Raw genomic sequence first — 24578 nt, forward strand, 5'->3', positions numbered from 1 at the left:
TTAGCATAGTTGTCTGACATGTACATGTACATAGTTGTCTGGCTCCTATAGGAATTTCAGTTTGAGATTCCTGGAGTTTCTTGGAAGGGAACAAAGAGCTGTATGAAAACAAAATGCTAATCTTTCAAATTTTACAATAAGCTTTATTGTTATTATTTCTAACATCTTTAATAACTTGTGTTGAAAGTCAGATATGCATCCTTAACAAAATACAATAAAATAATACACAATAATAAAAACAAACAAAGAAAGCAAAATGCAACCAACTCCATCTGAAGAGAGGGAGATTTCCCCACTCACTAGAGGGGAAGTCTGAGTAGTAATAGCTTGAGGCTTAAGGAGGGTACTCAGAACAACACATCCTTTCTTCCTTCTTCCCTTACAGCCCTTCTTCCCTGACTCCATGACTACCAAATTTAGCAGTGGGCATTGTCCTATGTAACAAAGGAAGCTGGGTAATATTATTAACAAGACAAATAGCATTAAAGGAGCCTACGCTGAATGAGTATTTGGTAAGTACTTGACTGCTCATAACCTCCTTATAAGGTAGGATTATCCCTATTTTAACCAGGGGTAAATTGAGATAAATGAGCTGCATAGCTAGACTGAGGTCATACATTTGAACCTTTGAGGCTTTGGCCCGCAGGGGCTATGCATGGGCCTATGGGAGTGGGGGGAGAAATCAACCACCTGTTCTGAATTCATTTGAATGGAATTTGTGGCATTATCAATCTTCTCACTGGATAGATCAGTAAGTTTTGAAGGATAGTTTTTGAACCAGCAGCATTAGCATCACCTGGCAGCTTGTGAGGAATACAAATCTTCAGGCTCCATTCCACACCAGAATCAGAAAGCCTGTGGCAAGTCTAGCAATGTGCTGCAATGGGCCCTCTGGATGACACTGAGGCATAGCAATTGGAGACCCAATGGAGGACCTCTGAGCATACTCTTTGGTACTGGATAGCTGGATGGCATCCAGGATTACTAGTGACATTCCTAGTGACAGTGTCTGAGATGATGGCCTAATGCTATAGAGACAGTAGGTGGTGGGGTAGTAAGTTATATCTGGAATCCAGGCAGTCTGGCTCACTCATAACCCTTACTGTTACTTGATGTAACCAAGAACCTATGGTCTCTTGACAGAGCTGACAGGTTGGGTGATTCTCTGGTCCTCCCTCATACTCTGTCCCCTAAGAAGCACTACCTCCTGGATAGTCATTTTCCCACTTCTAATCCCAGCCTTTGTGCCATCATACCTTCCTCTACCACAGGGTATGTTAGTGCCTACACCACAGGTCCCACATGCCTGTTTGTGAATTCTCCTAGGCCATATCCATACGTGGTGTGCCCTCAACTTAATTTCCCCAAATCTAGGGCTTGCTAGTTCCCTGCCCCATTCCTCATGCCCCTCCAGGGCTAGCTGAGGCCCCCTGCTGCAATAGTGAGGGAAGGCTAAGGGCACATAGGGACAACAGTAACCCAGAAGATGATGGAAAGAGAGTAGTAAGACTTAGTAGCCCCCAAGATATTTTAGGATCGGGGTTGGCCACCCTGGATATTTAATGAAGCAACTTTATGGCACCATGACTAGTCTTCTTTGATCTATGGGGGTGCTGGGGTTTGGAGAGAGCATGACTTGATATCTAGGCAACTGATAGCCCTGAATACATAAACAGGAGGTCTGCTCAGTTGTGGGCCTTTAAATACTTTGGGTCAATGATAGGCTGCATGTGGAATGGTGATACCCACAAGATCATATAGATAATGTCTGGGGTCTGAGTGTATTTTTTCAGCCCATTAAAGAATTAAAGGGCAAGAAAGTGTTTGAGACAGACAGCACAAGTTTATATGAAAGCATATAAAACAGACTCATAAAAGGAGTAGCCATTGCAGTCTCTAGCTCCTGAGACCTATCTATCTATCTATCTATCTATCTATCTATCTATCTATCTATCTATCTATCTAGAGAGTTCTTGACTCCTCCTCCTCCCCTTTGAACATGTATAATTGGTTGAGGGAATCGACAGGTGCTGTGAGGTCTTGTGATTGGTTCCCTCATCTCTGCTGAATCATCCCCCCAACTGAGGCGTGCATGTGTTTTGCTGAGTGACACCACCCCATGTATTTTGCTGAGTCATTCCTTAGCCCCATGCTGGTTCCAGTCCTGGCCACATCTTCTACCTAGCCTTGGATACCTAACTTCCCCCCAAGATCCCTCTTAGTTTGTATAAACACATTCTCTGACCAAGAATGGTCTAACCACTTCTCAGAATGAATCCCCATGGTTAAGTGATACACCACCTGATCTTTGGAACCTAGGAGTTTTATGGTCACAGTAATATGGCAAATGCAAAGTCCGTTCCTTTGGGGAAGTCAAGATGGGAGGCTATTTAGCTAGCTCCCTGAGCTTTGCAGTCTCAAGCCTTTCTTAGACTGGTGCTTGAGGCTGGGTCTTTAAATCCTTCCCATGCGCCATGTAGGAGTAAACAGAAGGAAAGTTTGACAAGGCTCCTCTGTGTGTGTTTCCTGGGGCTTAAACCCAGGGCCTGGGCACTGTCTGTGGGCTTTTTTTTGCTCCAGGCTAGTGCTCTGCTTCTCGCTTTGGAATGGCTCATTGGAGATAGAGTCTCACGGACTTTCCTACCCTGGGATGGATTCAAACCAGGATCCTCAGATTTCAGTCTCCTGAGTGAGCCACCGATGTCTGGCAGATTTGTCTTTAGGGTTACTGTTAAGGATGTTCAAGGATGTGCTGCTTATGGGATGCTGACTGATCCAGTACCATGGCCAGTTCATCTTAGGATGGGGATTGCACCTCCTGCTCACATCTTAGCCTGCCTCTCCCCACTCCAATCACCTCCACACCTCCCATGATAAGACCTGAGGCCCTCTCCATTTCTCCCATGAGGTCACTCCAAGTCATGATAGCAGTAAGCTGGGTCACAGGAGAGGGCAAGGTGAATGCTCACCTCTGTCCCCAGGCTCTGACCCATTGTCCAAGCAAAAAGACAGCCAAAGCCAGAGTACATCTCCAGTAAGTCTTTATTGTTCTGCAGAGGGATCCTGCTGTACCTTATCCTCCACCACTCTCAGTCTTTACAAGTGACCTGCCCTGCGGCCCTCCAGACCCTGTTCCCATCCAAAGATTATCAAATACTCAGGAGAGAATATACGTGCGCATGCATATATGCGTGTGTATGTATATATGTGTCTATATGTACACTACAGATAACACATACATATTTTGACTGTACAATATATATACGTACAAAGAACACAAGCTTAAAATTACAGTGCTGGCTGAGATCCATCCCCCCAGTCTATGTAGTGGATGGAAAAATAAAGTCTAAGTGAGCCATTGACTGGCAATGGCACTACCATCTGAACAAAGGTGGCCAGTGAGTGAATGGGATGGATTAGATTTGGATCAAGGCCCAGGGGATTAATGTGGGCCCTTCCCTTTGGCTGGCCCAGGGGCCAGATGTCTGCTCCAGGAAGGAGCTTGCCCACTACCATAGGCAAGAGGAATATACTGGTTTCCCTACAACTATGTGCCGTGGCTTGGCCTGTGTGGTGTGAGTTAGCTCATTTACCCATAGGTATGACAGTGAATAGATAGATAAAGGCTACTGGTAACCACAAGGAGTGACACTGGATAGCCTAAGCCACACAAAGCTAGTTCATTGGTTTACTGAGACTTGAGAAAGGAAGTTTCCTCATCTTTCTGTCCCAGGCTAACCCAAATCGTCAAGACACTAACCAGGGCCCCCTAAGGACCCTCTAAATCAGCCTCATATAAAACTGGCATTGTAAACCACAAGTGGTTTACTTTCTCTATCCTCTGTCCTCTGCTCCTGTACTACCTACTCTAGTCCCATTTTTGGAAAAGCTAGTTCAGGGCCAGTGTTGGCCCCCAAAGGCCATGAGCCTATTTTCTAACAGGACATTTGCATCTTGCTGTGGCAGACAGCTGGGACTATCCTGTTCACCCCATTCCTCCTGCAGGTGGGGGTGGTTGATGCTGCAGATTGAATGCCAGTCTCCTGGCAGGGACCGGCAGCAGAGTTTTCACTACTACTAGGTTTCTCTTCTCTTGGAAAAGTAATACACAGTTAGGGAAGAAGATGGCATGGAGACAGGGCACCTAATCTCCCTTCCCCTCTCCTGGATGTGCAGATAGTGTTAGAAAGTAAGGGGGATGGGTGAGTGGAGCCCCCTGGCCATGGCTCTGTCCTTGTTCCACTCACTCCCTTGGTGCCAGGATGCTGGGACAATGGTAGCCTGCAGCTCACAGCTTTGTTTCAGGACCAGCTGCCTGTAGTGTGGGGAAGGAGTCCCGGATCTTTGCCACTTCCATGGCACACAGGTGCCCAAAGACTTTGTTGTACCAGTCAGGAGAACGGCCCCTGGGGGTAGAAAAAGACAAGACTGAGAAGTGGGCTTTTCCCTGTAGCCTTCACCAGGGGAAGGAAAAGGAGGTGACGGTGGGGAGGGAGGCAGTTAAAACCAGAACAGAGCCAGGGGAGGGATCAGGGCCAATGGGGTGAGGCAGGCCTCATTCAAGTCTGGTACCTGAGGTCCGCACGGCAGACATGTGTGAGGCGGGAGCGGCCCAGGCCACAGGGTTCCATGAGGTACTGGGAGGTGAGCATGAGGGCCCGTACTCCAGACTCTGGCACAGGCTGCTCAGGGTCCAGGGACTGGGAGACTAGCAGGCAGCCCCCACGGGGCAGATCGGAGCGCCACATCCTATGTAAAGAGAAAACACATTGGCCTGAGTTCTTGCTGCTAGTTCCCTCTCCTGTCTTGGGGCATACCCGAGTGGCAAGTGGGACACCTCACCTCAGCACCACGAAATCGCGGCAGGGATGTGGTGCCATGCTGTCGGTGACATAGTGGTACAGTTCCACCCCTGGCATCAGGGCCTCCAACACCTGGGCACGCAGCAGGTCCTCATCCCAAAGGGCCCGCTCCCGGAGGACACGATGGAGCACCACTGCTGGAGGGGCCGCAACCTCTGTGGATGCCTTCCATATGCGTAGAGGGTGCCCATCAGGTGCCTGCAAGCCATTGGGAGAGATGGTCACTGCTTTCAGGCCTAGAGTTCCAATTCTACCCCCTGCCCAGGCCTAAGAGTGCAGGGCCTGGGGTCCCCTTGCTCTATCCCAGGATGGGGGAGGGCAGCTGGCTCTCTGCTCACACTAGCCCACCCTGGGTCCCTGCCTTCCTTCCCAGATTCCTGCTTCTTGGCCTGCTCCAGAGTACCAAAAGGTGTGAAACTCATTCCCAGAGGTCTATGGGGCTTGTGCTGACATGGGCACAGTACACACAGTTTCTAGAAGCAATCAGGAAGAGAAAGCAGATTTGCCATCTAGCAAGAGACATCTACCACACAGCAAAAGAAAATGTTGATTGTGGAGCCTTTTGGAACATGCTAAGCTCTGAGTGAGATCCCCTCTGCTATAAGGGAGGTTTTGTTTTGACCATTTTACATGTGGGAACTTCAGGTTTGCAATCTTACTCAGAATGAACATCTAGGAAACAGCATGGCTAATGACAGGAGAGGGGAATACAGAGACACTCCTCTTGCCTGGTGGGCCCTGACACAGGGAAAACCCTGAATAGAGGAAGGGCCTAACACAGGCAGGCAGGTAAAGTGGCCTACAAAATGTCCAACTTGGGGGGAGGCCAAGCCACAATGGTGGAAATACAAGGCATTCAGCCTGAATACATGTCAAGAAGACATATACTTTGGCAATGGAGCTTTGGGAAGAAGATTCTGGAAGGTGGCCTCTGGTAGAGATTAATTGTTCTCATTTGGTCCTTGCTCAGCTGGATAACACCCTCTGAATATCAGGCCCAGACTCCTCCAGGTTGGCTAGCAGCTCTGCATCCTGCCTTGTCCCAGCCACCGAGTAAATTTGAGAACCATGGTGCTTACCTTCCTGCAGGCCAGCTCTGTGCGCTGGGGCCCTGGCACACTGGTCCAGCCCTTGAAGCGTTCAGCAGCATCCCGCAGTAGCTCCTGTATACTCTCCTCCATGAAGAGGCTCAGGCTCAGGCCAGCGGCCCGTGCTCGCCGCAGCTCAGTCAGGGCTGGGCCTGGGGGGCTGAGCTCAGCTGCACTGTATGAGCCACACAGTTGCACCACCATGTCCTGGGGCACCTGAAGACACACACACACATACACACTGATCAAGGGGTTATGGGGAGCAGAGAAGCCCCCAGGGTCTAGCTGGTCTGTGTGAAGGGCAGCAGAGAGGACACTGCGGTGAGGTAAATAAGAAACTGCATAAGAGACTCATGGAAGAAGATCTGGAAACAGAAGCTTGAGGGAGACATGACATGTTCCCTAACTTGGGGTGCAATGGTCAGCGCTCATGGTTCTGGTGGGTGATAAGTAGGCAATATGGCCTCAGTTGACTCACCTGAAAAAGTTTCTTGCAATCACTGATCATGTGTGACAGGCCCTGGGTGGCTGCCATGTTGTCACTCAGGTCTCTAGGACCTGGCCGGCCAACCAGACTTCGTTTGCTCTTGATTCTGGAGAGAGATATTAAGAGGACAGGATGGTACTGGGGCATAAGACAAGATGGCTGCCGGGCCATCTGCGATCTCCCAGGAAGCCAGTTTATCAATGTTGCCCATCAAACTACCTGTGTCCCTTTGGAAAAAGGCCTACAGTGGCCAAGCAATGCCAGGCCCTTGAGCCCATGAGGAGTCAGGTTGACTCTTTGAGATGAGGGCGGAAATAGTAGTGGTAGCCCCTTAAAGGCTAAAATTCAGTGGGGCTGAAGCCTCCTAGCATGCCCAGCCTTTTTCACCTGGGTGAGGGGCTGTCCTTCTTGGAGATGTTGAGGTGGAAGATGGAAGGTGCCAGGCACACTGCCAGGTTGCCGGCTGTCATCTGGTTTTCCTCAGCAGAGGCAATGTCACTTAGGAAGTAGAGCAGGGTCTGTAGCACTTCCCGGTTCTCATCAGGGAGCAGCAAGGTGGCAGCTTGTGCTGCCGCCAACCACTGCTCCTTAGGGAGGACTGCAGGGAAGAAAAGACCACAGAGCTTTCCTTACTTTCCCAGAGGCAAGTCAGCACACCTCTGGCTTCTAAAAAGTCCTGGAAATCCTCAGAGGAGCCACTGAGAGGGAAGACACAAATAAGCTCTGGGAGATGTCTGCGTGCTAAATCTAGCTCTGCTCCCAATGTGCCATGTAGCCTTATGCAAATCCCCCTTCCTTTCCTTGAGGCCTCAATCTACCATTCCACAAAATGGGCTGGGGTAGTAGAAAATTGCTACTCTCCAAAGGCCTTACCCACACAGAGTACATGTTCTCATAAACTCAAGGGGCTGGCTACCAGCTTTCTGTCCCTCAAGTCCCTAGAATCTAATAGACTGAGAATGGGGCAGATCAGTGGAAGGAGGTGCAAGTGACTCACGTTGGTAGATCTGCAGGAAAGTAGTGGTGAGCTTGCTGGTGAAGATGGGCTCAGGCAGGTCCCGAAAATACTGCTTTAGCAGGTCAGCAACATCATAGGCCGACTGGCCATCATAGCAGACGTTGTCTGGAGAGGTCTCATTCATTTGGCGCAAGCTCTGAATCCTGGACTTGACCCCAGATTTGCGGAAAATTCCCACCTAGCCCATTCAAAGGAGGGATTTGATATCAAGTATACTAGAGACCATGAACCTTGGCAGGCTTCCTGCTGGGAAGGATAGGAGATAAATATCTGGGCCAAAGATCCAAGGTGCTATCATGAGGAGGAGGAAAAGGTAGACTTGGGCTAGGACAGGATCCTAGGCCATGGGGGCTAGAGTGCCTCACCAGAAAGAAGCTGCCACTTAGATGGACAGAAGGCTCTTGTCATAAGGAGGGGGAAAGGGATCTTTGGCTCCATTCTAGCTGGGCCTTTTAAGGATAGGAAATACCTTTGTTGGGCAGCTAAACCCAAGGGGAAGGTAAATCCCTTCCCTCATCAACCTTGGGCCTCCTTAACTCCTCTACCCCAGTACTTTCTCTGCACACAACTGGGGGAAAGCTCACCTGGTCCAGGCACTGACTGCGTAGGTAGCGCATGGCTTGCTGAATGCTCTGTGGCAATGGCTGGCCTGTGCGCTGCACATGGATAAGAGGTGGCACCCCAAATACATGCTGTCCTCGGTAGTCTGGGGTTTTGTTCCTTTTCATGAACTTTGGCATTGACCTGTTTTTAGAGGTAACAAGCAATCAGGGAGAAGCAGCAGCATTTAGAGACAATCAGAACACTGAAAGAGAGTAGGGATTAAGGAACAAACCATATCTGCCCGTAGAGTCAATATCCAGCAAGCACATGCTTTGAGCCCAGCGTGACGGAGCCACCAGGGGACACATGAAGATCTTAGTCAGCTCAAAGAGAAAATTGAATCAATAGGATAGGCCAAGCACTTCTGAGAAGAGCCATGAGAGAGAAAGGCAGGTCAGGAAAGGCTGCAAAGAGAAGATGGGGGCTCTGCATGCTCGAGAGGACAGGAGAGCAATGTCCCAGAGGAGAAATAGGGGAAAGGCATTCCAGGTAGTGAGCACAGCATGACCAACAGCAATGAGGCAAGAAAGAAGGCCTGGTACATCCGGGGAAGGGTCCCTAGTCTTATTGACCTTAAGAGATGGCTTTCTTTGAGAGTAGCAGGCTAAAGAAGCAGAAAGGTATGGCTGGCTAGAATGAGAAAATCATGACAGGAAGGAATTTGGACAAAGGGAAAGCATAGAGCTGCTTATTTAACCAGAGCAGGACAACAAAAGCTGCACTTCAGAAGAGTCTCATTCAGAGCAGCATGGAAGCAGGAAGGGAGAAGGCCAGCTAGAGGACCTAGAGTACACACACACACACACACACACACACACACACACACACACACATCCTCACATGGACCCTCCAGCCTTCTTGCATAGCATCTCCACCATTAGCTTGTGGGCTCAGCCTGCCCCATCCCACCTCTGGGCTATGTTCACAAGGACCTTAGACTTGAGTTGGTCGCTTCCCCCTGCTCCATAGAGCCACTCACCAGCTCCAACTCTGTTTGTGGGGCACAGTGTACTTCTCCATGAAGGCGGTGAGTCGCAACAGTGAACCCTTGTGCAGAAGGTTGATCTGGCCTGCAAACTGCCGATTGATCTCCAGAGACTCTGAGTTGAGGCTAGGCCGGTGGGAGTTCTGGAAGCTATGCCAACGGAGCTTCCTTGTTGGGAAGGCAAGAGATACAGGTTTGGCTCAGCCATGGAAAAAGGTTATGTCTTTCTGGTCTCTTTTATCTTCCCAAAAGAAAGAAAATATTCGCCAGTGGCTCATGCCTATAATCCTAGCTACTCAGGAGGCTGAGATCTGAGGATTGAGGTTCAGAGCCAGCCTGGTCAAGAAAGTCAGTAAGACTCTAATTTGTAGCACTTTTCTAAAAGTAGAGGTGTAGCTTAAGTGGTAGAGCCTCAGCCTTGAGTAAAAAAGCTAAGGGAGAGCTCTCAAAGCTCCGAGTTTGAACCCCAGTACCAACATCAAAAAAAAAAAAAAAAGAAAGAAAAGAAAAGAAAAAGCTAGGCACTGGTGGCTCATACATGTAATGGTAGCTACCCAAGAGACTGAGATCTGAGGATCCTTGTTTGAACCCAGCCAGGGCAGGAAATTTCATGAGACTCTTATGTCCAATTAACCACCAAAAAGCCAGAAGTGGAGCTATGGCTCAATTAGTAGAGTGCTATCCTTGAGATGAAATGCTCAGGGACAGTGCCTGGGCCCTGAGTTCAAGCCCCAGGACAGGAATTTAAAAAAGAAAAAGAAAATAAAATAGGAGGTAGCAACATTGCTGTAGGGATCCAAGAATCAAAATGCTTAGTCTCAGCGCCCAGGGACCAAGAAGTCCTCAGGGAGGGTAGTGTTGAACTCCGGCCCATTTAGTACCAAAAGGCAATGCCAGTCATCTACCCATTCTAAGATTAATGCAAAAGAGCAAAGCTGAAGAGCAGAGACCCTTTCTAACCCCCTCAATGCAAGCAAAAGGAAAGTGAGGTCTAAAGAGAAGCCACTAGTTTCTCAAGGCCACACTAAGCACTCTCAGTGCTACTAGACCTAGCAATTTGTGCCTGTACAGGACTTGAATTCAGGTCCTAGGCACTGTCCCTTAGTGCTTTTGTTTAAGGCTGGTGCTCTATCGCTTGAGCCACAGTTCTATTTCCAGCTTTTTGTTGGTTAATTGGAAATAGAGTCTCACAGACTTTACTGCCTGGACTGGCTTCAAACTGTGATCCTCAGATCTCAGCCTCCTGAGTCTTTACAATTATAGCCAGGAGCCACTGGCACCCAACCTAGCAATCGTAAGACCTAAGTCTTGAACTCTTTACTTCTCTCCTGTGATTGGCTGGCTGAAGTAAGCACCCAGTCCCCCAAAACCTGCCTCTTGGCCTGGTAAAGAAGAAACAGGAGTGGGGGAGAGAGAGAAAATGAGCAGGGACCCTTTCCCCATCCCTTCCCAAACTCCCACCTGCATGGTCTGGTAAGTGAGGCTCCAACGCCTGAATCACGCCGTTCACGAGTCACTGGTGCCTGGAGTCCCGCCAAGGCTCCTGCACCCCCAGCCTCATTCATGGAGTTCCCACTACTGTCTAGTTCACTGGAGGAGGCAACAGTGTCAGAAATGGAGTGTCCTTCTACAGATAGGCTGGAGGCAGACGTGGGTTCCCCAGCTGAGTTGGTGTCTTGCTTGTTGTCCTGGTCCTGGACTGGGATCTCAGCTTGTGCCTGTGCTAATGGTTCAACTTCACCTGGGGCCTGAACCAGAACTACTGACTGGACTTCAGCCTGGACCTGGGTGGGAGATTCTGCTTGGGGCATAGCCTCAGTTTGGCCTTCCATCTCAGCTGTTGCTATTTCCACTGAGGAAGTGACTTCCTCTTCCTCGTCCTCTTCCTCTTCCTTATCTCCATGTTCCAGGTCTGGATATATGGCCTGAGACCACAGCTCTACCCGTTGCTGCAGTCCCCACACATGCTGGAGGATGTCATCTAGGTGAGCATAGCTCTCCCCATCCTCATCTTCTTCTTCAGCTTCAGCCCCAGCCAGCATAGGCTCAGCTGGATACAGCTCTGGCAAGTTGTCATAAGTGCTTGCATGGCTGCCTGTGGAGCCACAGGAGCCCCGCCGCCCTTCATAGCCCCAGCGCCTACCTGGCTGCCAATCTGCCAGGCAATGTCCCTCCTGTGGACACAGGCTCTCAATGGACAGAGAACGAGGGAATGTGCCTGGTTTATGGTCCCCAGGCACATGCACCAAGTAGTTACCCCGATGTCCCTGCTGAGGATGCTGGAACATTGCCATAGGCCAAGCCTCCCAGCCCCTATGAGTCTCAATATCTCTACCCCTCGCTGGGGTGGCTGCCCAGGTCTTGGCCCTATAAAATCCAGCTGAGAGGAAACCACGGCAGTTGCGGAAAGATGAGCCTTTGGTAGTCTTCTCTGGGGTGGCTGGTCTGGGCTCAGGCTCTGTTTGCTGACTGTCACCCTTTTCCTTCCGCCTCAGAGACTCAAGGTGCTTGAGGAAGCTACGAGAACGGTGCTTCTTGGCCTTTTCCTGGGGACCTTCCTGGCCCTGAATGGGGCTGAGGAGGGTCTGGTCACTCGGGCTAGGGACATGGCCTAACAAAGGCAAGTCTGCTGACTCAGGGGAAAGGCTCACGGTGATGGCTGGCATGGAGGTGGCACTAAGCTCAGTGAGGACACTCTCACAGCTTGAGGTCCCCAACAGGCTGGGGCTTGGTGGAGCCAGCAGGGCACAGGAACCCATGGGAGATTGGTGCTGGCTTTCCCGCTGGAAGGCCCAGTGGCTGCTGATGTTACAGTTTTCTTCATCTTCAGAGTCTTCATTCTGGAAAGGTACCACAGGGTTGGGTCAGAGAAGCCCTACCAGCACTCCTGGCTAGCTAGTGCCCCATTCTGACATCAAAATGAAGGGCCTTGGGCTGGGATGTAGCTCAGTGGCAAAGCGCTTGCCTAGCAAGTGCAACGTCCTGGGTTCGATCCCCAGTACCAAAAAAGAAAAGACAAAAAAAAAAAAAGTTAAAAAAAAAAGAAAATGAAGGGCCTTGCTTTTTGGCTTAGGAGTGACAGTTATCTTTGGGAGGGCTGGAGGAGAAGCCAAGAGTCTCAGATTGAAGCTCAGAGGTATTTATGGTAACAGTTATCTAATTAATCTTCTCACTTATTCTCCAGATAAGAAAAGGGATACTTACAAATGAGAAGCGACTTGCCCAATATCCAATGACTTGCAATTGGTGACAGCATTTAGGCTAGTCTTAGATTAGAATTACTGGGCAGAAGAACTAGAGAGAAATCTATATTTAAATTTTTTTCCACCTACTTGGCAAGGTAAGGAAACTGAGGCCCAGATAAGAGAAGAGCCTTGCCAGGAGTCACTCAGCCACCAGTGACAGAGTTGGAACAATCCTGGGTCTCCTGATTGACAGGCCAGTACTCTGGCAACACAGCTGCCCCACCTGACTGCAAGCCTCTCCAGGGGAAAGCCCCTAGAGAAAAGCAATATAACTTGTCCCCAGGAAACAATGGGGTCATGAGGCCTGCTTTCAAGGCTATGTACAAATCAAGAGTCCTCATAGCTTCCCCCAAGAATGGCAGTCTTGGAAAGGCCTATAGAAACTACTAATCCAGCTCCCAATTCATTGTGGAATGGGAAAAATGAGGCCTTGTGTAAGTAGAGGTAAAGTGGAGGTAAGGGGAGTAGGAGAAGGCAAGCCTATCCAGGGTGAGGCTATTTGTTTGGATCCTTTCTGAGGCCTTAAAGACTACAATCTTCTTACCATGGTATTCTGTCTCTGCCCCATATTCAAGGAATTTAAGCCACCTCTTAACTAAATAGTAGCCTTGAGGAAGGCTATCACTAGGTCAAATTATTGGTAAACTTAGAAGAAGGGAGAGGTGAGCTGAGTAGACGTAGTGAAAGACAGGGGCCAGGCTATGTGCTCTCATTCTCTCTTATGTCAGTGAGGCTCACCAACCTCCCAGAAGCCTCACAAAGTCTGCTATATAAGGGTCTTCTACATCTCTACCTCTAGGCTGGGTTGAGGAACTACTCTTGACACTGAAGACTCCAAGAACACTGGAGCTTGTTCCCATGTGCTTTGGGCATTTGCTAGGCCACATTCCTAGTCCCATGTGCACTAAGACCTCACACCCCACCCTTTGCCGGGATTCACCTGCTTGCATTGAAAATGAACCTCCAGCTTCATCGAGGCACAATTATTCAAGGTCATCAGCCTCCTGCAACAAAGAAGCGATCATTTACCCAAGCATCCCAGCCCCTAAAATCCTAGCATAGACTACCCAGACATTCTTCAAGATGCCATCCACCACCTTACATGGCCAAGCCATTGAAACTTCTCCCAAGCCTCACTGTCTGTGAAGGCTGAAGCACTGGGCCTATACCAGGAAGAGTATGTCTTCTGCCTTCCATGACGTTATAGACATGGAAGTAACCAAGACAGAAATGGGATAGGTTCAAAGCAGGCAGGTAGAAGCATAGCAGACCCGTGGAGAGTGGGATAAGTGGAACTTCCATGAAGAGATGGGCCACTATCTGCAAGGGCTTCCTGGAGGACAGAAAGAAGATTTAGAGGGTGACAGAAACTGAGACTCCTATCCCAGCATCTACAGAAATCTGTGATAAGATAAAGGATAGAGAAGACAAGGTCAGGAAATAAACTAGTACAAGAGAATAGGATCAAGGACAGATGACAAAGGGCCTTGAGTGTCATGATAAAATAACATTGTACTTTTGCAGGTAGGCTGTGATTAATTTAAACAGAGTATTCAACTAGGGCTTGAAGAAGGTGACTCTGGTTGCTGTAGATAACATGGATGAGATGTGGAAAACAGATGTGGAAAACAGATACAGAAGCCAGTTAGGAGGTTGTGTGCGTGCGTGTGTGTGTGTGTGTGTGTGTGTGTGTGTGTGTGTGTGTGTGTGTGTTGGTACTATAGTTTGAACTCAAGTCTTGCACACTGTCCCTTAGCTTTTTCAAAAGCTAAGCTGGCACTCTACCACTTGACCTACAACTCCACTTCCACTTTTTTTTGTTGTTGGTTAATGAGTCTTATAGATTTTTCCTGCCTGAGCTGGCTTTGAACCAGGATCCTCAGATCTCAGCCTCCTGGATAGCTAGGATTACAGATATGAGACACTGATGCCCTGCTAAGAGGTTACTTTAGATCCATGGACAATGCATGATTTGGCCTCAAAGAAGAGCAGAACTAGTATAAGCAAAGGGAAACTGAATCCAAGTCAAATTTGGAGCTGTTCTTTTCATATCAAAACTGGACGTGGGCTTTCTATTCTAGCTACAGTGCTGGGGTAAATGAGGGTATCACAGACACTACAAACAGACCATGGGCAAGGTGACTGAAGAAGATGAGCTTTATTAATAATGTTCCTCTCCTCTGACAGTGGGTAAGAGGGGTTGTTTGGTTATACAAGAAAGTCCTAAACTGGACTTTTGGCTATCCCCCTAGCCCTCAACCCTTACCTGCACAGGGCTTCCAGAGAGTTCTCCTCCAGAAAACCGTGGTCCTTCTTTACAGAACTGATATCCAAAGGAAATGCACCTTCTGTGTGGCAAAGAAATGTAAAAGTGAATTTTCTGGCAGGAAATAAAAAACAGCCTCCAACTGGGCACCAATGGCTTATTCCTGCAATCTTAACAACCAAGGAGGCTGAGATCTGAGGAACATGATTTGAAGCCAGCCCAGGCAGGAAAGAATGTGAGACTTTTATCTCCAATTAACTTGTAAAAAGCTGGAAATGACATTGATGAAAGTGATCTATACAACTCGGTGGGGACTGGAGAGAGGGACTAGGAGAGAGTGAGAGAAGGGAAGATGCTGTACGAAAGAAATGTACTCATTACCTTACTCTGTACATCACCTTTATAATAACAATAAAGTGAATAGTAATTTTTAAGGCTAGATATGAGACATAGTTCATGTGGGAGAGCACCAGCCTTAAGCAAAAAGGCTAAGGGACAGTGCTGAAGCCACGAGTTCAAGTCCCAGTACTGGTACAAAAAACTTACAATTCTGTCCCAAACTGGGCATTGGTATTTCACACCCTTTATCCTAACTACTTAGAAGGCTGAAACCTGAAGAATGGCATTTGGAAGCCAGCCTGGGCAGAAAAGTTTGTGATATTCCATCTCCAATTAACCAACAAAAAGCGTGTCTCAAGTGGTAGGACACCAGCTGTGAGTAAGCAAGCTGAGCAAGTGCAAGGTTCGGAGTTCAAACATGGGTACTGGCAACAGAAAGACTAAGGAAGAAGGGAAGTGGGTAGGTGTGAGACATACTAGAAGGAAAAAAACCAGAAGTAAAAAAGGAATGTTAGAGTTTGGACTTCAGTGACTCCTTTGTAGGTTTGGCTCATAGCTGATGGTACTGTTAGGAGGTGGGCCCAGTGAAAGAAAGTTGGACTACTGGATGCATGCCCTTGTAGAAACCATGAGGTAGACAACTTCCCTCTGCTCTGCACTTCTGCCATGAGACTCTGCCTCAGCACAGGCCCAAAGCTGACTTGTTGATCTCAGGTATTTTGTCTCAATGGTGGAAAGCTGTTAAATACAAGGGGGATTCAGGGAGCTACTCTCTGGGAATTGGGAGGGGGGAAGCAGAGAGAAGCTAAGAGGGTTGAGCTGGATCAAAAACATCAGTCAGTGAAGGCAGGTCCATCAGAGACAGCAGGCCTGAGACCCTGGCTGCCTGTTAACTTGGGTGTTTTTCTGTCATTTGAATCCTCGATGCTTAGAAAGGAAGCCCCCACCCTGGTGCAAGGTGGCCTGGGAAGTAGAGAGGGAGCAAGGGTTGAAAAGATAGCATGTAACCAAACAATAGTTCCCTTTCCCCTGTTGTCCAGAGCAGTAAGGCCTTCTCCCTGGGACTTAGGGCAGAGAGCAAAGAAAGAGTAGGAAGAAAGGAAGTGAGAACCTGACAAGTCCCATAACTCTTTGTCTTACTGGTAAAACAAGCTCATGGACTCATTCAACTAATAGTGATATATTTCCTGCCAGACAGACAGTAGTGAACAAAAATGGTCCTTAACTTCAAGTTTATGCTCTCATAGGAAACAGATAGTAAACCATGCAGGAAACCATAAAAAAAAAACATGAGCCAGGGTAACAGGATAAAGAGAACCTAAGGCTGGCAATGGGGCTTAGTGGTAGAGTGCTTGCCTAGTATGCATGAGGCTCTGGGTTTGATTCCTTCTGAGGAATCAGAAGTGGTGCTGTGGTTCAAGGGGTAGAGTGCTAGCCTTGAGCAAAAAGAAGCTCAGAGACAGTGCCCAGGCCCTGAGTTCAAGCCCCAGGTCTGGTAAAAAGAGATGCCCTCTGAGACATCAAAGAAACAACACTCATTTGGGGAAGGGAAGTAGGAGAAAAATGAGGGAAAAGGTAACAAGTTTGATAAGAAGTATACTCATTACCTACCTTACTTATGTAACTGTAACCCCTCTATATATCACCTTGACAATAAAAATTTTAAATTAATTTTTAATTTTAATTAATACAAATTTAATTTAAAAATTAAATTAAAAAAAAATAAAACCTGGTGGGCTGCTTGGAGAAAGGTGGTCAACATAGGCCTTTCTGAAGAAATAATTAATGGGTCATGAACTTAACTCTGAGATGCTGGTCATGCAGAGGAGAGAGAGAGAGAGAGAGAGGGAGAGAGAGAGAGAGAGAGAGAGAGAATGAGAGAACGAAGAGGAGCAGGAGGAGCAGAAGCAAGAGCTAGAGGAGAAGGAGCAAGAGGAGGCAGAGGAAAAGGGGGAAGAGGACAGAATTTGCAGCAGAAGTAACCACTAGTATCAAGGATCCAAGGAAGAGAGGACTGGAGGAGAGCAAGGAGAAAGAAGCATGCAGCACAGTGAGCAAAGGTAAGCAGACATAACTGGCAAGGCAGATGGATCTGCAGTCTCATCAAGCATGATTCAGGATGTGTGCTTGTTTCACTCAGATGAGCAGAGGGCTCGAACCCTTCTTGCTGTGGTGGACAGATGAAAGTGCGCAAGTACAAAAAGTCCAGGTGTCAGGGAGGAGGCTTGTGCACTAGTTCTAGTGAGTGGTCATGTTGAGAGCTTGTTTGGAGGTTCTAGCAGGGGAGCGCAGCTACTCGTATACCCTTGACCGAAGACCGGTCCTCCTCTATCGGGGATGGTCGTCCTCTTCGAGCGAGCGCGCAGCTTCGGGAGGGACGCACATGGAGTGGTGAGGGAGGAAGGGGACACCCGCCTAGCCAGCCAGATCAGCCGAATCAACCCTGGCGATCAATGGGGTGACAGATGTCGCAGCCAGATCGCCCTCACATCCTGAGTGGTCATGTTGAATGATAGCAGATGTGGCAACGGAAGTGATAAAGTCTTGGAGCCAGCCAGGCACTGGTTGTTCACTTGTAATCCTAGCCACGCAGGAGGCTGAGATCTGAAGACCAAGGTTCAATGTCTGCCAGGGTAGGAACATCTATGAGACTATTATCTCCAATTAAGCACAAAAAAGCCAGAAATGAAGCTATGACTCAAGGGGCAGAGCACCAGCCCTGAGCAAAAAAGCAAGGACAGCACCCAGACCAACTTCAAGCCCCAGGACTGGCATCCCTCCTCCTCCAAAAAAAAAAAAAAGAATTGGATTCATTCAACAATGAAGCTTGTTGAGATTGGTTTGGGAAGAGGTAGAGGGGTGATAAGGAAGAGTGATGGGGGGGAGGAGGTAAGTCTGATCAAAGTACATTGTACATATGGATGTGTCAAAATGAAACCCCCATGTATAGCTATTTGATGATAATAAAAATATGTAAAAAACAGAGAATCAAATCCATTCAAGACATATTATCTGGGCTTGCAGGCATGGCTTAAATAGTAGACTACATGCCTAGCAACTGCAAGGTCTTGAGTTCAATCTGCAGTCCTGCCCCGCCATCCCCCAAAAAGGTATTGTTGAGGAAGAAACAAAGACAAGACTGATGGAGGGTTAGGTATGGGAGCCAAAGAGAGAAAGATATTAAGGGCAACTTCTGAATATAGATCTTGAACAATTGGGTGGATGGTAATGTCCTGAAAATAATTGGGGGTGCCAATGGATCTGTTTTAGACTTGTTAAATCTCACCTACATCTGCCACATATCTGAGCAGATATTGAATTGAATAGATGCCAGAGACCTTGGGAGTTACATCTGGACTGTCACATTTGAGAGTCATCGGTGTACAAATGAAGTTGGGTAAGAATCTCATGGGAAAGAAATGTTGAGAGAGTAGAAGGCCTACAGAAGAAGGTGAGTCAGCTAAGGAGACAGAGCAGCAGCCAGAGAGGCAGCCTGCAGGGGGAGGGTTGCACAAGCCCAAGGAAGAAGGGGGGCTTGCACTGAACACAACTGTCAAGTAAAATAAGAGGATAACAGGAAACCAGACACAAACAGTGGCTCACACCTGTAATGCTAGCTACTCAGGAGGCTGAGATCTGAGAATCACAGTTCGAAACCAGTCTGAGCAGGAAAGTCCATGAAACTCTCATCTCCAAGTAACCACCAAAAAGTCAGAAGTGGAGCTGTGGTTCAAGTTGTAGAGCACCAGCCTAGAGTGAAAAGGCTAGGGAACAGTGACTAGGCTCAGAGTTCAAGCCCCAATACTGGACACAAGTACATACGTATACACACACACACACACACACACACACACACACACACACACACACACACACACACACACACACACACACACACACGTACATTCACACAGGACTGAGATGACTACTGAATTGACTCCATGGAAGTCACTAAAGAGCTTGATCAGGTGAGGGAGATGTGATGTCCCGGGTACAAAGGGCTGTGTGAAGAAGAGAGGAATAGGAAATAGCAAATGCAAAGAAGTTTAACAAGAACAGACGAACAAAGATACAAAAGACATGAAGGAAAAGAAAAATGAGGCCATCACTATGCACAAAGAGAGGTGCCCTATCCCAGGGGTATCATTTCACATTATAGCTCAGAAGTGGCACAGAGCAATGTCCCAGGCAAGATAAGGTCTTTTCTTCCTTCCTTCCTTCCTTCCTTCCTTCATACCTTCCTTCCTTCCTGTCTGTCTTTCTTTCTTTCTGTCTTTCTTTCTTTCTGTCTTTCTGTCCTTCTGTCTTTCTGTCTTTCTTTCTTGCCAGAGACCAGGACTTGAACTGGGTACCTGATGTGTTCCCTCATTGGCTAGCACTCTATCAACTGAGCCATGCCTCCAACCCCTAGACAAGGTTCTTTAAAGCATGGCCATCATCAGAGATTATGGAAGCTGATGAAAGCAATCTAGCAGTGATGACAATGTAGGAGAGAGGAATTTTAAGTTCAGAGGTAAAGGCCCTGAGTAAATTTGAACAGAAGCAGGAGACATAGAAGCTTCTCCCGTGGCTGGAGAGGGGATGTGATTTGTCCATTTTACAGACAAAAATCTGCAAGATAAAGATGTTTTGGAATAAGAGAATGTATTCAACAGAGTTCGTACCTTCAAAAAGCTGAGCATATTGAGGAAATCCTGTTGCTCGGAGCCAGTCACATGCTTTCTTGGCCTCAGTTTCTAAAACAGAATGAGGGGAAAAACACAGAAAAATAGGGTTAATAGGGTACTGGGTGGATACTTCCTCACCTCCAGAAGGCAGGTGTGCCTAGTTCCAGTGATGCAGAGATGGCAAGAGCGGGTCTGACACATTTAGGCCAGCTAGGACCCTTCTACTCCCTGAACCCTACTCTTTGTCCTGACCACAGCTTTTTCTTGAGTCTCATTCTCTGACTTTCCCAAACCCCTCCTCCTGCCCCTTTCGCCAGAAGAGAACCCAACACCAGTTACAACTCCCAGAATCATCTGGGATCAAGGGGAATTACTGCAATAAGAAGACACCGCTGTGCCCTCCAGCCATACCCTTACCCTTTCCATGGATCTGAGCAGAACATCCTAGACCAGCTAGGAGACATGAAATATTTAGCAGTATCTATTATTCCTTTTCTCATTATCATACTGAACACCCTCCAGACTGCTGCAATCACCTACAAAGAATTCTCTCTCTATTATAATAGCTATACAAGCAGGCTCAGAAAGAGACTCAAGCCAGGTGTGGTGGTACACACCTGTAATAGCAGCACTCAGGGGACTGAAGTAGGCTTAGGAATTCAAGGCTAGCCTGGGTTATACAGTGAGACCCTATTAAAAGAGAAAGAAAGGAAACAGAAGAGGTAAAGGTCTCCCTGTTCATCTGACAGCAGTTTCCCAAGTTCTCTTCTCCTCAACCACTCAAATTTCAGTCCTCCTTCCACAGGGGTTTCCCTCGACAACCCCAGCTTTCTTCAGTAGCTCAGCTTATTTGTGGTACAATCCAATGCTGAACATTATGCTGACACAGCCACTGGCCTGTGGGAGTCTTGGAGGATAAGAGCTAGGTCAGCCTCCCTACTCTCCTCTGAGAGTGCCTGGAACAGAACTAGAGGCCACCAACAACCTCAGCCAGAGGTTAGAGAGGCGCTCCTGACCACCATACTGGGCTGAATCCCAGCAGTGAATCTGCTCCCACAGACCCCTGGCATTGCCAGGCTGGCAGGGGAAGGCTGCTGACTTCAACAAAGCTGCATGGAGTCCTGCTTTCAACACTTCCTCCATTTCCTTAGTGAGGTGGCAGCCCTACTAACCAGAACTCCAAGGAGAATGGTGTATGGGCACAAGATGACAATAGATCTCTCCTCTCAGTGCTTGTGTACAAGGAAATCTAGGAGATCCTGGTAGCCAGGACCAGAAGACAAAAGACTCTTAAAACAGTATCCTAGAGGGGTACTTGTGCTCATGCCTATAATCTTAGTTACTCAGAAGGCTGAGATATGAGGATCAAGACTTAAAGCCAGCTCGGACAAACAAATCCATGAGACTTATCTCCAACTAACCAGCAAAAATTGTGAAGTGGAGCTGTGCCTCAAATGGCAGAGTGTCTTTGTTGAGCAAAAAACCTTACTGAGAGCATGAGGCCATGAACTCAAGTCTAGGTACAGGCACACAGACACACAGACAAACAGGCACACAGACACAGACACACAGACACAGACACAGACACACACACAGACACACACACACACACACACACACACAGGATCTCAAAGAGGCTTAGCAAGTAGACAACATACAAAAGAGGCAGTTAAAAGAGTAGCCAACTCCTCTAGAGTCACACATGGATGAAGATTGGAGGGAAGAAAAGAGAAGGTTTTGGCAATGTCTGGACCCTGACAGGCTCTAGAGACAAACATGGGTAGTGCAGGGAGGAACATCAGTGCATTTCCATGAGTGTAAGCATCAAGACAAGGTTGATCATGACCATGACCTATGGGGGTTGGTGTGGGATCATGCACACATATATACTTGTAGGTGCCTCTATTTGTATGTCTCTCTCCCTCCCTGCCCCCTTTCTCTGTGGGCCTATGCAAGCAAGTGCATATGCATGGTTCTCCTCACAGCAGGACCTCTGGCAGAGCCGTATTAGCAGTACCTTGGCTTGTCTGGCAGGGGGCGATGCAGGCCTGGGAAAGGATCCACTTGTCCAGGCCATTTGGGAGACTAGAGACCAATAGGAAAGGGAAGGGACTATAGGGCACGCCAACAAAGGGAGGATTTGAAGCATGTGGTTTTGCTGCTAGGACAGCTGAGTTGGCTGCCACACCACTTCCCTGGGCTCTGTCCCTGCCACAGCCCCAGAAGACACTTCCCGGATCTCAGTGCTCCTCCTTGCTGGCTCTGCTTTCTTGTCATTCAGATAAAAGGAAGCTTGCTGAATGATGAACCAGATCAGAATTTCCAGAGGTTAGTACAAAAGCAAATAGAGACTCCTAAAGGGTCACAAGTTTTAGTATGCCAGGAACACACCATGGAAATCTCACTGCAGTCTTAAGTCCCTTGAGTCCAAATCGAGGCAGGGAAGCATGCCCAGCCTTCCTCCCTCAGCCTGACAAAGGAGGAGATTCCAATTATTAAATCTTAAAGCTCAACATCTGTACTATCTCCCCAAGCCACAGAACCAAAGGAGAGTGACAGACTGCCTGCATACTCCACTACTGACAGGCAGTAGCCCTAGTTGCTGTTGGCTAGAAGGGGAACAGCTCCCTTAGAAGGGTGCTGAGTGTGTTCATTCCTGCTTAGAGCCCTCCAGCACCTTGTTACTCAAAGTATGCTCTCAGACTAGCAGTGTCAATATCACCTGGGCACTTGTTAGAAATGTAGAATCTAGCCAGGTAACAGTGGCTCATGACTGTAATTCTAGCTCTTCAGAGGCTGAGATTGGAGGATCACAGTTCAAAGAGAGCCGAGAGAGGAAAGTCCATGAGATTCTTGCCTCCAATTAACCAGCAAAAACAGCCAGAAGTGGAGCTGTGGCTCAAGTGGTAAAGCTAGCTTTAAGTACAAAAGCTCAGGGACAGCATCCAGGCCTTGAGTTCAAGCCCCAGGACACACACACACACACACACACACACACACACACTGAAGAATCCCAGACCTTCCATACCCTATACCTGCAGATTCATAATGCCCACTTAGCCAGATCCTCTGGCACTTTGCACACACACACACACACACACACACACACACACACACACACACACACACACACACTGAAGAATACCAGACCTTCCATACCTTATACCTACAGATTCACAATGCCCACTTAGCCAGATCCTCTGGCACTTTGCACACCCATTAAAGTTTGAGACATGCATCTGGTCATACAAAACAATATTTATCAAAATGAACTCTAGAAAATGAAAAGAAGACACTTTTGTTCTTTTTTGCTGTTTTTGTTTTCTTTCCTTTTTGTTCTGTTTGTTTATGTCTTTGGGAGTATAAGGGGGGGCACAGAAATGGAGAGACAAATGGTGAACAAATGGAGCAATGGTACTCACTGGATTCTATGTTGAAAACGAAGTATATAACTTGTGGGTGAAAATGGGAGGGAAAAACTGAGAAAGAACAAGGCAAGGGGTGACATTATCCAAAAACAAACACACTGTTTACCTGACTCATGTAACTGTAACCCTTCTGTATATCACCTTTATAGTAACATTTTTTTTTTAATTTTAAACAGGGGCTGGGAAGGTGGCTCAATGGTAGAGTTCTTGCATTGCATGCATGAGGCCCTGGGTTCAATTCCTCAGCACCACATAAGCAGAAAAAGCCAGAAGCAGTGCTGTGGCTCAAGTGGTAAAGCGCTAGCCTTGAGCTGAAGAGCTGAGGGACAGCGCCCAGGCCCAGAGTTCAGGCCCCACAACTGACCAAAAAAAAATTGAGACGTGCTCATCTAAATCACATAGATCAGGGATTCTCAGTCCTAGAGGCACATTAGAATCAGCTAGATGTATTTTTTAAAATACCAATGCCCAGCGTCCCTTTCCTAGATGGTATGTGGCAGGGCTCCCCAATCTATTTTCTAAAGCTGTAGTATGAGGCATACTGAGATCCAAGGGACTTTCCCAAGGTCACTCATAGTTAAGTGTCATGAGGGAGACTACAACCCTGACCTTTTAATTCCATGTTCAGTGTTCCTTTCTACCACATTATGCTACTTGCTACTTGCTTTCTAGTCAAGCAGGGGCTCAGACTCAAAGGAATCAACACTAAATTGGTTTTCTGCTCCTTCTGGTCAGTGGAGGCACAAGTCTGAGTTCAAATCCTGATGCTGTCAGTCACTAGTTCCTTGACTATGTGCCAGTTGAACTCTATGCCTCCATTTCTTCTATAAAATGGGGGTTATGGCATCCAATTCTTGCAGCTGTGGAGAACACTAAATGAACAATTGGCAAAAGGAAGTCTTTGGTACACAGTACCAAGCACTCATTTACAGTGTTCTTATTGGGATCAGAGGTAGATTCTCATCCAAAAGAAAAAAAAAAAGTAGCCAGGCACAGGTGGCTTACGCCTATAATCCTAGTTACTCAGGAGGCTGAGATCTGAGGATCGTGGTTCAAAGCCAGCCCAGGCAGGAAAGTCCATGAGACTAATCTCCAATAAACCACTAGAAAACCAGAAGTGGCATTGTGGCTCACGCGGTAGAGCGCTAGCCTTAAGCTGAAGAATGCAGGGACAGCGCCCAGGCCCAGAGTTCAATCCCCGACTGACAAAAAAAAAAAAGTCTAAGCCACTAGTGACTCCTGCTTGTAATTTCAGCTATTCAGGAAGCTGAAACCTGAGGATCAATGTTTGAGGATAGTCTGGGCAAAAATGTCTGTGAAAGTTTTATTTCCAATTATCCATCAAAAACCTGGAAGTAGAGCTGTGGCTTAATTGGTAGAGCACCAGCCTTGAGAGAAAAAGCTAAAGGACAATACTCAGCTTGAGAAGCCCTAATACTTATACATACAAGAAAGAAAGAGAGAGAAGTGAAGAGAAGAGAAGGAAGGAAGGAAAAGAGAGGAAGGAAGAAAGGAAAAGAGAGGAAAGAAGGGAGGAAGGAAGGGAGGGAGGGAGGGAGGGAGGGAGGGAGGGAAAGAAGAAGGGAAAGA

The 24578-nt window shown here is 47.7% G+C and overlaps 1 protein-coding gene across 2 annotated transcripts in view; it reads right to left on the reverse strand.

Annotated features, from left to right (window-relative positions):
• Positions 1-3024: 3024 nt before the first annotated feature.
• The window catches only part of Stard8 (StAR related lipid transfer domain containing 8), a 40913-nt gene continuing 19359 nt past the window's right edge, over positions 3025-24578 (reverse strand). Inside the window, exons 2-14 of one of the 2 annotated variants that reach the window (XM_042694910.1) lie at positions 19558-19629; positions 14555-14636; positions 13229-13292; positions 10505-11883; positions 9038-9211; positions 8040-8199; positions 7435-7633; positions 6825-7035; positions 6429-6543; positions 5942-6166; positions 4843-5060; positions 4573-4749; positions 3025-4406 (exon numbers count right to left, since the gene is read on the reverse strand). In XM_042694910.1, the coding sequence (XP_042550844.1) occupies positions 4289-4406; positions 4573-4749; positions 4843-5060; positions 5942-6166; positions 6429-6543; positions 6825-7035; positions 7435-7633; positions 8040-8199; positions 9038-9211; positions 10505-11883; positions 13229-13285 (3033 nt within the window). In that variant the 5' untranslated portion in view covers positions 13286-13292; positions 14555-14636; positions 19558-19629 and the 3' untranslated portion in view covers positions 3025-4288. Of the gene's footprint in view, positions 4407-4572; positions 4750-4842; positions 5061-5941; positions 6167-6428; positions 6544-6824; positions 7036-7434; positions 7634-8039; positions 8200-9037; positions 9212-10504; positions 11884-13228; positions 13293-14554; positions 14637-19557; positions 19631-24578 lie in introns of those variants that run through there. The other variant, XM_042694909.1, reaches the window with a different exon arrangement.

Source organism: Dipodomys spectabilis, unplaced genomic scaffold, assembly GCF_019054845.1.
Source record: "Dipodomys spectabilis isolate Male_0828 unplaced genomic scaffold, ASM1905484v1 ptg000176l, whole genome shotgun sequence".
In the NCBI taxonomy this organism is placed as follows: Eukaryota; Metazoa; Chordata; class Mammalia; order Rodentia; family Heteromyidae; genus Dipodomys; species Dipodomys spectabilis.